At 40.2% G+C, this 17,031-nt stretch overlaps 1 protein-coding gene across 8 annotated transcripts in view; it reads right to left on the bottom strand.

The window, feature by feature from the left end:
- The window catches only part of LOC111254131 (uncharacterized), a 50,862-nt gene that overhangs the window by 10,224 nt on the left and 23,607 nt on the right, over positions 1 to 17,031 (bottom strand). For 3 of the 8 annotated variants that reach the window (XM_086975521.1, XM_086975520.1, XM_022814682.2), the window contains exon 3: positions 270 to 437. In XM_086975521.1, the coding sequence (XP_086831647.1) occupies positions 270 to 437 (168 nt within the window). Of the gene's footprint in view, positions 1 to 269; positions 438 to 967; positions 1,001 to 5,390; positions 5,920 to 9,592; positions 9,762 to 17,031 lie in introns of those variants that run through there. The other 5 variants (XM_086975523.1, XM_022814683.2, XM_022814681.2 and 2 more) reach the window with 5 other exon arrangements.

Raw genomic sequence — 17,031 nt, 5'->3', positions numbered from 1 at the left:
TGCGCTGCATTTGATACCGTACAAGCAGAAGATGGATATCAAGTATGGCATAACTCTCAAAAGATTTTTGCCGATTATACTCCAAAAATGGAGTAAATTTGTTTATCATTCCAGAGCTTGAATTGCCTATGAAGATTTGAATTGTTATAATATTATACACAGATATAATGTGTGATTAAGATTTTGTGTGTAACGCCAGATTTCTTTCGATGTCAAACACTAATTTTGTATTAAAGGAAAAGAGGTTAGTCGAACTTAAAGAGTCATACCTCTGGTCCGGCTTCACTCTGGTTATTCTGGTTGAGGAGATCTCCGCCAAGGGAGCCAAGACCCCCAAGAGACTGCATTGCTGCCATCTCGTCGCTGCTGCTCCCTGGAGGTTCTGGGGAGATCTTCCTCGTGAACACGCTCCCAACACAGTCGTCACCCACACGGAGCTGAAACGATTCCACGAAAACACCAACAACGATATAAATTTGGTGAATCGCATTGAAGTCAACACATGCGTCAAGGAAAAGGTTGGTGCGTTTGATAAAATGAACGAGTGAATGGATTTAAAGTCCAGACGAGAAATAAAGGCAATTTAGCACTGTCTCTTTTGCAGCAGCAATCTATAGTACGTTAATGGAAGAATTCAAGAATGACTAAGTAGCGCTTATTTATGTAACAATATCTTATTTATATTAATTTTATAACACTTATTAGTATTAAAAAAGTCTGTAGTTGTTTCTAGAAATAATAATACTGTTTCGCATTTCCGACAGCGCTTTCAAACTAAAGTAATATAGATACTTCATTATGGTTTGTCCCATCTGTGGGCTTAGATTTAATCAGATATTGAACGCATCAAACTTCCAAATAAAACCGCCTACAAAAAATTTACCACAAAATACTTTTTTGTGCTAATTCACAGTTAGAATAGTTTTTTTTCTCTGAATCATTAGTACAAAATGTTTTTGATGATTACCATAATTTCTAAAAGCATATTGTATCAAACCAATCTTGTCTATCGAACTCTTCTTTTTGACTAATCAGCTTATTTTCCCATTAATTTCCGAAACAATATGCTTAACCAGATGAGTTCATTGCCGCTATGCAATGGGTGCGTGTAGCAAATCATAATATCTTTCTTCTGTGTCACACACACCGTTGTGCAACGAAAAACGTTGTTAAATTTCAACGATCATATATAGAGCAACACAAAAACAAATATGCTTTACGCCCAGTAAAACAAAGATAACTAGGATATTTATCAGTAGCGGTATAGCTATTGCCGTTGACTGGAAAGACTTCAACTCTCAGAAAAAGTACAATAGCAGAAATTTTTATCTATATTCGTATCAAATCTAAAACGATCATCGCTGGTAGATGATCTTCAAGAAACGAATGTCGACCCACAAAGACAAACACGACTCTGATAGTGTACATAGTTTTCTCAATGGTTCTATCTAATATATATAATCTATTCTCGCTAGGCGGCGCTACTAGACAGTAACGAGCCAGCCTCGCTGCTGTATGGTTATATGGCCGACGTCGTTAGGTGTCTACGTGTATTCTCACGCCTACCATCAATGATCAACCCACACTCAAACTTCTGCCGACAGCTGCAAATACGATCTTTAGTTGCAGTCTCAATTCGATCTAGACACCGAAAACGCCGTTACAGTTGATCGTCAGCAGCAGTGACAACGTCAGTCGCAACAGCAGTAGTAAAGCTGTTTAAAGCGTATCCTTGTGTAGCGTTTCGTATAGCACCATATTAATGGTCTAAAAAGTTCATGCATACAGGTGATTACCACTGACCAAAAGGGCTGGTCATGTATGTTATTTGTTTCTACATATATATAGTTTAAAATCAGAAACATCACGTTTGAGAGGCGGCAATGTAAAAGGAAACGTCAATTTTTACTATTAACGACGGTTTTCTTGATACTATTCGTTGCTGGTTTTTTACCTTTTTTAATCCGCTTTTTTGACGTGTGTTTCGTACGACGTTATTTTATATTACGTCAAATTTTTGCTGGTGATAATGACCTATAGACCGGTGACGACTTGATACCGGCCATTGGCCGCACGATATTTGTGTAAGCAAAATGCTGTTTCACTTCTCAGTTTTGGCAGTAACTGACAGAAGTAGAAGGCTAATCCAATGCGGCATGCCAAGTTAAGATAAACTGTAAATCCGCGGATGTTCGTGAACGTCGTTAACTATTCGAGTAGTAACGCAAGTGTTACTACAGTGCTAATGTAATCCTGAAGGGCTCCATGGCGCGAAAAGTATTATGAGCAGGATCATAGGTTTGTGTTACTGTGGGGACCAAAGAGTGAGCGACATCATTGACTAGCAGTTCTTTATGAGGCTTCATAAAGTTATTTTCCTGTAAATCCTGAATAGGAAGGGTGCGAAGACGCATCGTCTCGTTGAAATTTCACATTCGTGTTGGAGACCATGATATTGGCTGGCCTAACCAGACAAAATCTACGGAGACTGTGCGTATCAATGGAAGCGGGAAACAATAACAACAATAGTGTCGCTTGGATACGTTTTCTTGCTTATGCTTCGCTTGCCTGTGACAGTGTAAGACTATATCCATTTAATATTCTCCACAGTATAATCTGCACTAAATAAGTGTGCACTCTGTGTCTCCGTTGTTTCAAGTTTGTCGTACACTGGATTCGTCCTGCGATAACAGGCGCACGTGTAGATACATATATACGAACATACAGACACACACTGTACATTGAACGCTGTATGTGCCAGTATTTATGCGAATGCGGCAAAATCGTCGACTAGAATGGTGACGACGACGACGATTAAGCCGCTTTTGCCGCCGTAGCAGAAAAAATACTATCAGTAAGGGACGAGTGGTGGGGACGAGTGGGGGGTTCTGTCGTAGCTGGGTCCCTACCCACGTGATCCGACCAGAATGAGTAGCGGTGGACCAACTGTTTTCTTGTTGTTACTTTTTGAAGCCAATACGACGTTTCTGCTACCGCTGTTTATATTGGTTCGACACCAAAACCACTGCGAGATGGAAAGCAATCAGCTAAGCGGTGGCCCGAGGAAACTGGCTTAGCCCAACAAGACCAATGCACGGATGCACGTAGTACCACCAGAGACACAAGTGGCCTCAACCGTTTGCCAACCATCAGCTGTCGATTCACTCTATAACAGTTCGTGCAGTTTTTCAGTGTTGCGGACGGTTATGAACTGTCTTATGTTAACCAGTCGACGAACAGACAGAGGCCGTACGAGCTGAAGTTCTGCAGCGACGGCGATGCAACGGCCCCACGAAAGATGATTTATGCAGGGGGAATCGTAGCTTCGTTGCTTGCAGGAAAGCTCGATTACGACGATATTGCATTGACGTCCGTGGCGCACGGACTTAGATGCTTGCTTTTGTAAAGTTGGAATAGTCGTCGTAGAAGTCAGTATCAGAAGATAACGCTCTCTCTGTCGCGCGCTAAACGTTTACGTCGATTTGCAGTTTGCATCGGTGCTATCGTTTGTTAACTCTGCTAAAACAAGAGGGCGGATAGCGAAAGATCGCGGCTGTAGCCCTCGCATACAGGAAGAGAAGCGAAAAATTGATTTGAAGGCCTTCTCGAATCTGTTACAATTATCTGTTTTTGCTAATAAGAACAGAACTGTCAAAGAAACAGGAGAAAGAATTTCTTGTGCAGCGCAAAAATGCAGTAATCAAAGGGCTTTGCAGGCGTTCATGATAATCCACATTCTTAAATGGTGAATAGCTAATAGAAATGAGCTTCATTTAGGTTCAAAATGTAGGAAATACATTTTGTTAATAACAACTAATGAATACGAGTGTTGCAGAATACATCATGAGGCCTTGCTCTCTAGAAAATAAAAGACAGGGTTATTGTCATTTGCAATCGGTCGGCCTATTTAGTATTTATATGCCAAACCTAAGAATTGTTTATGAATAAGAATTGCGGCAAAAAATTAGCTTCGGTCCATCGTGCGACGCTGTTCACCGTCGTGACCCGTCTCACATTCACAGACGCTGTCTGATATGTTTTATTCTATTTATGTACATCATATATATCATGTGATAATTGTCGGCTTAAGTTGTTATTAAAATTCAATTCATTGTTTATATTTTTCGGATGCTCTAAACCCCATATTTGCATTACGGGTGACGTTAACATTTGTAAAATGCTTTTAATATTTCCTAAAAAATCTACGAATCGGTTACAGTCGGAGAATCCTCGCGTAAATCGTTCGGTCATGTCCATGCATGCCATATGACTATTTGTCTCGGTTGGTTGGTATCCTCGGGTGCTGGGATAAATTCACTCATCTGTTTCGAAATTTAGGAAAACATTTGTAAATTAAGCTAAGAGCGAAACGTGAAACGCTTTCAAGAGGAGCACCAATCGCTTAGAGGGTCGTTAACCGACTATTGTTGATCGTGCAAAGAAAGACCACCTACAGGGCATCGGTCGAACCTAAGTGAGGAACGTTATCAACAATTTTGCACCTCCGCTTGGCCTTACACGGGTATTTATTGCGTCGGGCCTTCTTTTTTTAGCAATGTCGTATTTATGCAGTGTGAAAAAAACGTGACCGGAGTATTGTGACTCATTATTTGGATGTTCACACTTGTAACAGCCCTTTTCGATCTGTTAGGAAAAACGATTTTCGTTTGTTCCGTCTCAGGTAAGGGAGTATCGGATTCGCGGGCGACTTTCGGCCATCGGCCACCTATTTTCATGCTTCATGCTTCAAGTTTGCACTGTAAACATTTTTACTAACCATAGAGTACTGTATCTGATTCTATTTGTCAAACAAGATGTTTTTATTATTGAAATAAAAACGGAAAGAAATACGTGAAAAGAAAGTAGGGTTTCTGCCTAGGAAAATTTCCCGCTCACGTAGCCGCAAAATTGGTACTACTTCACTAAACTTTGTATCCTGATCTTTCTATTAGATCCAATTAGTAAGCAGATTAAAGTGTAAATCAGAGAAGTTTTTTTTTATCAGAGAACCTTTTAAGATTCTCCTTTAAAAAAAAACGCAGGTTTATTCTATTAGCTCTAGGGGGTTTCAACTGCTTCTTGTTTTTACATGTAATGCAGTTCACTTCACCTGTTCCTTCCACTAAAACCTCGCAGGTCCAACGAAAAAGCGGTCAGTAACAAAAGTTTGTAAACCCGTCAAGTTCGAGTTTAAACACCTCCGATTTGCAAGTCCCAGTTAGATCATGTTAAATCCTTTTCTCGTTACAAAAAATACTGAGTAAGTAAACATAAATTATGGGAGCAATTTCATCAGCCTTTCGAAAGACATGATATAAATAGTAGCAAATGGTAGAACTTTAACTTTGAGGTTCTCAACTTGTCTAATTTTAGATTCGTTCAAGACGTACCTTGCTTCGACGAAGCATTTTTGCTAGCTCTTCAAGGCTGGGGTTGTGCCGCATTTTAACTTATTCTTCTTGTTTCCGCTGTTCAAGTCTCACTAAAGATAATTTTTCTCACTTATATTATTATAGTTATTATCTTAAGGCAGATTTATATTCCGGTCAGCTCATCGCGTACCGTATCAATATTGCGTTATCCAGCTAAATAAATAGTTGACTTTCATTTGCATTCAAAACTGATTTTAGACACCTCTCACAGCTTCACACGATTTCTTTAGAAGTAGGTTTCTTTATCCCTATGGACGTAGTTATCCTCCTCACCATTAACTAGATCCTATTGGATGGGATTATGATGTTTAATTATACAATGCCAATTTTAACCAACTGAAATACTTCCAACAATACACCGGCCCTGAAGATAAAAAATTTGTGCTCAGATTTCGAATTCTCAAATTCACATTAGCCAAAACTGTTGAGTGATACGGCTGGGTTCAATAGCAGTCCTCTGCTGTTTTTCTAGCTAAATGTGATAATATGTACAGCGGCGCAGTCAAGGGGCTTGTCAGGGAGAAACGTTTTAAGTCACCATCGTTCGTCACGGAAACCTTTAGCTCGTCGGTATTTGTTAGATATTTCAGACGATTGCAGTTGAGAGGAGTTGAGCGCGGGTGCCACCCTTTCCCACCCGCTGAAATGAGGATTCTAGCCTTCGGATCATCCTGTTTAAATATAATAAATAAGGGCGCTTTAACGATTAAGAGAAGGTAAGTAACTAAAGTCGTGCTCATTTTGTTCTTGACTGAATTAACACTATTGCATTATAAACTAAATAGAAGTGGGCAGACAATCTCGTGCCACCTGCGACCTTAGGAAGTGTTTGTATCGCTCTTTGCGATACTTGTCCGACCGTAAAGGCCGCGCAGTTGCCAGTATAGGTTCCGATCAACCTATACTTGAAGCGAATGCTTCTAAGCTTAAAAACCCGGCTAGTGTACTGTATAGTACAATATATGTATAGTATAACATGATCTGCCATTTGCGCATCTTAAGGCTTTATGCCAAAGATGAACCCAGTAATAAGCAGTGTTTTCAACATCGATCCATCGATCATTATTTACTCTCCAACGCGTGGTGGCTTTTAAATAACAGATGCAAAAAGATATTTTTTAATGTCGTACATCACATGTTTGTCTTCGTAAACATTCTTGAAAGAGAACACTTTGCCTATATTTCGAACTAGAAATAAACAATGCCGCTTGCTTATGTGTTTTGCTACTCTATTCCATTCCTTCAAGGGCATTCGCTATTTATTCAGGGGCTTCTGAGTACGCCTTTTAGGTAGCGTTTACGGCCGTTTCCTGGATCTGGTTTAATTGCAACCTGGTTGTTTTAGCCGTCTTTCTTTTCACACAGAGTGCTTAGGTGTCTTGCGAAATAAGGAGGACACGTTGTCGAACTGCACTTGTACTCACGTATCCTAGATCGACCAAAACGTTGCGCTGGCACAGCAAGCGATACATACCTGAGGAAAAGGCTGCTTAAGGAAAAGGTGCTTAGCGAAATCTTATCCTGCTCACAATGGAGGTCAACGGAAAACGGAGACCAAAAGGGATACAAATTTCCATGGCCGTATTGATCTAAAAAGATGGATGTGACTCTAATCCTATAGTTGAGTCAACCACTGGCATGCTTAGTTTATGGCCGACTAAGCCGCAAAACGAATAGGGAGCATGCGATAGCAGCTACTAGTTACAAATGAACTTCATTTCAATCGAAAATTCCAATTTGATTATTTCTATTGTCCAACGATGAACACTATGATTAATACGATGTGATTACTATGAGCTATATACGTAACGTGCGGATAATACACTAAAAATAAACTAGAAATTTATCACGATACTCGTCAGACCGAGTAGTCGTCGATGTACAACGTCGTGAAACCCACACATCAAACAGTTAACCAACGTCGTAAAACAATAATGGAATTCTGGGAACGATAAGGAAAAACTCATCCACAAACTGTCCACCTGTTCCGGGTGAGGCTTTTGGGGAATGTCGATTGAGACTGCTACCAGAAAGTAATAATGTTCGCCGTTAAACTGAAGCCAGAATGCAGAAACTTTCCCCTTCCTGTATCCGGTATGTTTTTTCTTGATTATTATTGCAACTGCTAACTATTGTCTTTGCGACGACTAGTCCTTTTAGTTGCAAGTAGGAGACAAAATTAAATGCACAAGAATCAGTTAAATGCTAATGGTCTTCCTCGTTGTATCTATTGCTAGACTCAGGTAGTCCGAACATGTATATTAATCGCACTTCATTAAGGAGCTGCGTTTCTAAAAACGGATGTTTTCGAACGATTCCATTAATGGACGTACTTTTCTCGCGTTCATGCCGATAGAGTATGCACGCATTATTACCACAATATGAGACATTGTTCCGCGGATACTTCAGCGAAAATGATGGCAGCGACAACCGATTGTAGAGCCTAACTAACTATACGTCCGAAACTGCTAACCAGATGTAAATTCAGTAAGCCAACAACGGCGTTCTAGAACAACAAGTCCAAATACATCAGCGCACTAAACCTGTATGCATCCAGGCGGTTAGCACAAAGCTAACAACAGCATCATCAACAACAATAATAAGACTAAATAACGACGATTCGGTACGTCGAATATCGCACTGATTGGCGTGGGTCCTGTGCAGTTGGGACCAGAAACCCAATTAGAGTTCAAACGCTGGGCGTTGTTTCGAGCAATAGCATTCGTATCGAAAGCTACGAAGGCGATATTTCTTGAACATCGAGTCTAAAAGGCTTGAGTAGAGCATTACTGTCTACGTTAGTTGATGTGTTGGCGTTCGAGTGTATTATACACTCGCAGCATCTCATACGCTATCGACTGGACCGTCGCATCCTGAGCGACGATTTGTCAAAATTCAGAATTAACTGACTGGCCTCTTGTCTCCAACAGGTAAAAGAGAGTATACTCTTATCCAGAGAAGCTTTGTGGAGTATCCAGTTTGTGGGAGCGTATCTGAGTCTTACGTTGAAGCCCCAATCTTTTGTAAATATCAAAATAGTAAAATGCAAAAGTCGGGTGCATATTGACGTATACTAGTAGCGGCGTTTACTTACCGTAGTTAACTTGTCATTTAGGTCCAATATAAGACCTTTTATTTAAGTGTTGCTTGTTGGTGTCAAAATGCGAAAGGAAGAATCTAGCTATAGGCGCTTCTGTAATTATGACATTTCAGGGTGGTAATTAACATATAACTCGTCCGAAATGAGCTCATTGGCTTATCCGAGTAGTCTTCGTCATGTTCTCGAATGCTTTAGAATCTCTGCCATTGTTTATATAGGAATAAAAATGAAAATACCACACCATATATATATGTATATATCATTTCAGCAATACAGTAGTATAATTGCATGGCAATTCTATTGCTGCCGTAGTAATTAACGAATGAGTCTGCCATATTTCTACTTTTCTTCCCAGCGAAAACTTTATCGAGGTATAAAGAAGTTTGCAAAAATATGGCCTATTATAGATCAGGTTCCGCCTTCGTGAGAACGGTCCATCATAAAAGGTATTCTCCATTTCATTTTATGGCATGTTGACCACTTTACCTTTTCGAGTGTCGCTCGTCCCAGATATAGACTCACTCTTTCATTCTCCTTCGCGTGAGCCTTCTTGAAGGAGGTGTGCTTCACTCTTATAGATACATCGATTTTTCTCCTTACAAACAGATAACTTAGATAACTTGTCGTGTTCAGTTTTTTTCACCTCTTCAGCAGTTCAGCTCCCTTTCTCAACTAAGTCCGCTTTCTTGTTCTCGCCCGCAGATCGACACGACCCGCACATATCGATCTCGTTGTTTAGACAGCACTCAGCATTCGCTGTCAGCTAGGGTCGTACAGCGATCGCTGGATGACATCTAGTTGCTTTCATTTATATGCTCCATGTTCCCGACCGCTGATTTCCATACCAGGTCTAACTTGTATTTTCTGAATATGGTCATTAACTTTAATTCTTGCTAAACAGGCGTGACATGCAAGCCAACCTAGAACCCGAACACGACGGGCCTAATTCAACAACAGGATCTCTTATACTAAGCAGCTTCTTTACATCGCGATTCATGGGTTATGATTGTGATCTATTGATTGAAAATATTGTGAACTGTTTTTTTTGAGTGTAACTCACCTATATTTGAGCAGCACTATAGTTGACAGGCGAACGGTACGTCCAATACAGATTCTCCTCGACAAAGTAAATTCAAGCTGCAGAAAGAGATACGCAAAGCTAACTCGGCGCAACAAATGGCACACCCTAAACAAGAAAAATCTTCTGCGACAAACTGGTCACGTTCATCCTGAAAGTTTTTCGATCTTTTTTTAACAATGTGCTGTTCAATCTGGTTTATCGTTACACCATCCGCTTGCTTTGGGTATCATTGTGATACTGACAAAAGCATTGCTCTAAGAGGCTCACCCCCCCCATTACCGACCAAAAGCTGTATACCGCTGGTCTCAAACTTAGATTACCTCATATGTTTCAAGTCAGTAGTCACACTTCCATATGATAAATATATGATTACATTGCTAGTCGCTAAGGTAAGTGACGTGGCGTTGAGAACGGTTGTATATTCCAGATACATTAGCGTAAACGTTAGTTTTAAAAAAATTGCTCAACAGAATAGCAGCGAATCGCATGCCAATGAAAATAATATGTTCTGAAGTTTACTTCGGAGTTCCTTTACAAAGATACCATACAATAAGACTTTTAAAGAGTACTTGTGGAATGTCTGGAGTCGGTCGATTCTTATACACCGGAAGTGGGCTGAGGCGTTGAGAAGCAAATTTGGTATTTGCGTGAATACACTTAGATGGACAATGGAAATAAAGCTGACGTTTTTCGCCAGTAAAGAGAACGAAGATGGCATTCGTATAAGGTACTTTGATCGCTTATTGTGAAATGGCTACTATACGTACTCTCACGTGTGTCTGTCCTGCTCTGCAATTAGAAGATAATTCCCGCGAATGTTATTCACGCAAGCTAAATTCCGGTTCATCTTGTTCGGCAACGACACACTGAGAGACTTCGATCATGTAGCGGTATATTTAGTTTTCTTGGGCTGTCAAACAGAGAGGTAACACCTTTTTCGACCGACGGCTTTACCTAATCGATTTATCTAGCTGATGTTTCCAGAAGAAAATATACGCTTACGTCTCACGGTTCGTCGGAAAGGGGTTCTTACCGACGTATGGCAGGCTCATAAATGAACCGCTGAAGTCGTACAACACAGGCTTAACAGGACGTACAGACTGGAAAAGTTTGGCCACCGGGGCCACTGAAGAGACATTGAAAATTTCATCGTTTAACACATTCGAACAAGCTAACCATAACATTTTAGATATATAAAATGATAGTACATTCGCATGAGTCACTATAGATAACCGACACAAATCAAATGATAAATTCAAGATACGTTTATTGAAAGACTTCGTTGAGTAGTCGAAATAACCAAAACTACACGTCCACACACCAGTAGCCCAGTGTACGTTCATTTTGGGCAACTTCGCGTCGATTTCGAAAAAGTACGTAGCGTTAACAAGGAGTACAATCCTAGCCAAAGTTAAACTCGTTTATTATAACGTTCAAGTCTTGCAGCTATTACAGCTCTTTACTTAATAAGTGTGCTTGACAAACATGTACGATGTAAGATCTCCATAGTGTTGTTGGAACTAACTAACTCTTTGCATACTATCAGTGTGAACGATAAGCGATATTATAACGTTCTTTATCAAAATATAATGGCTTGTTAAACATGAGCACAGTTCTAGTTTAGAGGATTCAATTATGTGCGATGCACTGAGAATCCCGAAGCAACATTCATATACGGTTTGTTGTACGTAGTCTGTGAAAAAAGTCTCCTTCAGGAGAATACGTGAAAGGTAAAAACGCGCCAGAACGCCTGGATAGTTCAAATGAGGACGCGTATTGACCGGTCTAAGGGAAGAGTACCTTCGATTTGACCTTCAAGTGCGCAGCTGGTCACCCGGGTTTGCTCGACCGTTTGAGACCCTCAAAAACATAGCGTTAGCCTGCAGTGTTCCTCCCAAAATAGATTTATGCAGATAGTTTACTGAAAAAAAGTGTCAGATATTGGCTAAAGGTTCACTGTTGGTCAAAAAATTCAGCCTTTTTCCCGTCTCGCTAGAAACCTGTTGTAAATCATCGGTTCCCCTTTTTGACTATACCGCTCTCTAGCACAAAAGAAAGAAAAGGTAGCTTGTCGTGAAAAGGGATAGATGAAAGTAGAAGCACGAAGGCTGGCTCATTTCATTGAGCTTGGTTTGTTACAACCCACAAGCCTCTAACGATTCAGATCGAAAGAGTTTAGGGGGTAAGTACCCCAAATCATTCCGTTTGTAATCGACGCTTCTTGTGTATTTAGGTTGTACTAACTCAATATGACACTTCATATTTGCGACAGATTTTTATGAGGCGTGAGAAAAGACATTTGGGCCTAATTCCTAGAGTTAGAACTCTAGAAACTCAACAGGACTAAACAGTAAACCGATATCTGGCAAATACTTCCAATGCCTTCAAAAATATATATCGCTATTTTGGTTAAATTTACTTGTGTACTGCTTAAATTTAAGGCCGGCCAACCGATTCTGGCCGATACGGTGAAGCCCTGTCTGCAAAACCTTTACGAGGTTTCCCTCTACGACAAATGTCATTAGTGCAATTTAGCGCCTTTTACAGGCCATGGCGAGGGTCCCCTGGTGAGTCCAAAAAGGCTTTCCCGTCGGAAATGACAAGGATACCCCACAATATAGGAAGATCTACAATTCACAGGAAGCAAGACGATGGACTACAGCGTGCCGTAGCTGGCGCGACGGCCAAGTGAACAATGGCCTTGTGAGGGGTGCAATAAGAGGCAATTTCAGCTGGCGGACAAATAATCGCTTGTGGGAGAAAGTGAGAAGCAAAGGTCCGAGAAGATCTCCGGTTCCCTAGCAATGATCAATCCCGGCGATACATTCTATGCGTTTCAGGTGCATTTCCATACGAAGTACATATTTCCGTAAAGGTCGGGAAAATGTGTATCTGCGCGTTCGTTCAACCAATACTTCTTCAATTTGAAAAGACACGTTGACAAACGCTCACACTGAAAATGTGTAGAATCGTCTAAAGACTTACATTTCGTGTGAATAATTCATCACAGAAGTATGTCTACGACAATTTTCTTTCTTTATCAAGTATTTCTTCGTCACACCGCAGACCCCATATCTAGCTTACGATGAATGTGCATTTGCCGATATATTTTTTCGTGAAAATAGATTTAATCGCGCTGCTGAGGTCGTCGTAATTTTGGTGAAATCTGAATTTAGTGCACAACGTTTTTAGAGTTGGATATAATCGCTATAGACGCTATGTGTTATTTGAATACCTGTTATTCTTGAATCGGTGTATATTTTTCCCTAACTGGATGCTAAACGGAAACCAATTTATATAATTTTACATAATCAATGGCTTCTCAGAATAATAGCAAACACCACAACTCCTAAACGCTACTATCCCGAATTCTGTCCTCACCGATATTGATTTGGCATGACTACGAGCATCGATGTATAGCCCTTAGCCTGTCAAATTTTACCACTAGAGAGTTCAACGAATGATAACTGTCAATATATTTAATGTGCAGAATTTGAATCTCACTAAGGCTATTACGATGTGGTCATCATCTTTTTCGGCCCCGTGAACTGGCAAAAGCCTATCGCTATTGCCGCCCTGTTCGTTAGCTGAATCATACGTTTTTCAATATTATCATTAACTGAATCAACTGCCTTAGCTCTCTCTACGCATTATTTCAATGTCATTAATAGGTTCATCGATCGTAATACTATTGGGTTCCAGTTAAATGACGCCTCGATTCTACACACACCCCCAGGACATCCATCCTGCACCAAATCGCGTTGCATTTCTGTATTTAGCCTATTTCGATTCTTCACATACAACAGAGTTGATCGTTGGGTTGTTTTTCAAAAGCACCTTTAGGAATTGACTTCGAGGCGGTCGCATGGTGCCGGTCTTATCTAATAATGATTCGTTCCCAAAATCGGCAAGTTTTTGTTTGACAAAACAACCAGTTTCTCCAAAGTTCTATAGAGTTCAGGCTTAGTCTATAAAACTTAAACTTCACTGACTTTAGCTGCGCTGAAATGAATGTATTGTGTTTAGACACTGTTCTGAAGAAAACCGTGTTTCTCAAAGATGCAGAATTCCCCAAGGTTAAATCATTGCCTCTAGCGTTACGGGGCTCTACGAAAAAATAAGTTGAATTAACTTAGGGCAGCTCCTAGAACTAATTTAAAGATGAGTTTTCTAGTTCAGGCATTCGAGGCAGCGTACGCCGATACTGCAAAACATTCTTTCGCCTGGCGTGTAACTCGCGAACAAAACTACCCCAATTGCACCATATCTTTTAAGAGAAAACGTTTCTTCTATTGAATTGGATATGGTAGATAGGTATCTCCGCAACGAATTTAATAATTAAAAAATACCGAACCGAACGACTATTGTTTAGTTGGACTGTAGAAAGTATTACAGAGGGACAGATCAGTAATCGTCTGCCTTGGTATGTATATTTGATAAAACCTAATTTGGCATTATTGGAGGAATCATAACAGTGAAACAGGCGGCTTAAAAATTTTACGGTGAAGTTTTCAACCGAATCGCTATTTAGTTTTGTAATCCGCGCCACTCTAACATTGAAAGGCAGCAAACCCGCTATATTTTGAAAAATGGAACGGCTTGGATAAGGCAGATCCATTACACCCGACGAAGAACAAAGACTCCAGTAGGTAAAGAAAAAAGAGAGGTTGAAGCGTCCTGACAGGGTCCCTCTGATAGAACACTGATTCTGTGATGATGAGTGATAGTAGCGTTGCTTTGCTTTTTGTAGCCCCAAAAAAGGAACGGGTTTTTTTGGCGCAGATAACAGCTCTACCAGACAGGAAGCTTTCTGGGAGACGTTGTCCGTTTGACATAAAGAAAGAATAAATATCTCGGTTTCTCCCACGTCGTACGTGCTTATCTTCTTTTCGGCATTCTTTCCATTACGTAACGTTGACGTCTGACATCGACTGCAAACGGTTTTTCGTTTCTCGGAGTGTTTGCACATCTGCTTCATGGAGGTGAAAATGCCAAAAAGTAGTTTTGACTTATAATAAGCGTGTGTTCTTTTGACAAGTTTACAATCTTCCGTAAGATGAATAGTTCGATGTGAAAAGAGCCTGAACGAAAGCAGCCGAAAAAGTGGGACCTTTAAATGAAGAGTCTATGCATAAGAACTAGGTTTATTGTAATCCTAGGTCTGTTCATGTGCTGCTTGACATATAAATGTATTAGGGCTATTTCGTACTTATTTAGATATGGATCCTCTTTCTTTACATCGTCTTTTTGAATTTCATTAGCTGGACTTGATCCTAATTCTGTTTAAGGAAACGCTCGCTAGAAACTGACTTGCCCCCAATATGCCCCACTTTCGTGCATTCTAATCGACCATTTTGGCCCGCGGTTAAATTTCCTTTGCTTAAAAAGCATGAAATAGTAGGTTACCGTTATTGTTCAGTTACTTCGTGCGGTGTTCATATTACTCCAGTTTTTCAACATCAGGCTTACTCCACCGCCGTTGCCACCACCTAAGGTAACTGACGCCTTTGAAGTGCCGTCTGGAGTATATGAGGTATAGAGGCGTATTCGTATTTTAACCACTTTCATATTGTAGTGCAACTAGTTAAAGTCAGTAGCTATTAATTCATAGTAGGCGGAAACTGGAATGAGTACTTCATAAACCTTCTAACGGTCTTCTTGAGCTGCGCCCGTGATAAAAAGTAAAAAATGAAGGAAATAAGTTATAACCGCAACAAAGTACATGCGAAAGTAGTTCAACTCACGCAATGTACTTACACTTCGTAGTTAGCTTAACGTAAATGTATATTTTTTCTTAATACAGATAGGTAGTTGTATCCCTTTTGGTATTTAGGGTAGCTGGGGATTCCATTCAGTCTCGCCCACTGACCCAGCTAATTATTGGACTCAGCGGACAAAAACTACTCCACGCTTCCGCACTAGCAGTGACTAATATTAACGTTCGGTCCGAGAGAAAAGTGGCAGTAACGTCAACAGATGATGAACAGTAACACGAAACAAATCAACAACAGAGTGTCAATAACTAAAAACGCCAAACTTTGGTGGCACAACTTTCTATCCGCCCAAAATTTTTATTTATCATAGAATTTTTACATACATTGCATGTAAAACGAACAAAGTAAATGCGGACTCTACCTTCTACCTTAGGATAAGAGGGACGCAAACCAGTAAGGATCTTAATTCCTATTAGTTGTTCGTACCTGACAGACATATTCTAAAGTTAGGATCGAAACCGGCTAAATGGCGTCCTGTTGCATCACAAATAGGCCTGGGCCCAGTGGTGAATTTCCTATCGTGGAAGACGATAATGCAGCGCGCCATCAATTCAAACTGAAATTGAATACGGACAAGCCGATTCCTAGTTTTTGTGGTCAGTATATTTCCCGCAAGCCTCGCCGTTATTTCACATACAGAACTTATAGGGCGTTCGCTTTTTGACTGTCGCTCGATTACCTTAACAGTCCCCATCCGTTTGATGGACTCATCCCAAAACAAACATTCGCTTGCTCTGCGTTGGTTGTACCCGAACGGAAGAACTTTACAGAGTCACATGGACATAGCTTGTAGGCTAATGCTTGAATCTGCTTCTACCGGTGTATATTGTATCTCCTAGACTGATGCATTATTCTATAACTGGAAGCCAAACAAGCTATACAGCGAGTCTTCTGCTTAACGGGTTTAGTATACATGTCGAAGACAGGGAGATCAGTAAGTTCAAAAGTCTCCGGGCTTAGGAAATTATGAACGCGTGCTTCTTCTATATGGATAGGCCTATTTGTTTAAAAGACCGGTACAATAGACGTTTTAATAAGAAAGTAAATATTTCCGTTTATTCACAAAAGCTGCGTAACTTCTTTTTCTTTCTGCGTAACACAACTTCTTTTTGAGGCTAGATGAGTGTAAGGAACTAACGCTTACGATTATATTTGGCATCGTTTGTGGCAAAATCATACAAACAAAATTATTTCAAGTTGGAGGTTCAACTCATAAGTGCAACCTTACGTATAGGTAAGTTAGAAAAAAAAAAGATATTTTACTTAGGCAATTTTCATCATAGTAATTGAACTGATCGTTTCGACAGCATTAGCGATACGTTTCGGGGCTGTAAGATTCATTCTGACACGAACCAGCATCATATATCGGCAACCGAACGAGTGGGTTTCTCAAGAAAAATGGGATTAGCAAAAAACTAGCAAGACTTGAAAACTAATTAACTACCTAACCTTGTGCATGTTAAAGTAGCGTTCCTTTACATAGAAAATGTATTAAGTATTTCGATTTTTACGAATGAAATATTCGTTGCGATTACATGGACCAACGGCAGGTAATTTTATTTACGTTAAGGAGAAACGTTTTGAATACTGCGTAGCTGTCCTCACTGTTTGTAACTAGCTAATCCCTGTGACGTTTGTAAGCCA

Source organism: Varroa destructor, unplaced genomic scaffold, assembly GCF_002443255.2.
Source record: "Varroa destructor unplaced genomic scaffold, Vdes_3.0 BEIS01000007.1, whole genome shotgun sequence".
Classification (NCBI taxonomy): Eukaryota; Metazoa; Arthropoda; class Arachnida; order Mesostigmata; family Varroidae; genus Varroa; species Varroa destructor.
This window is presented reverse-complemented; position numbering and strand designations above follow the sequence as displayed.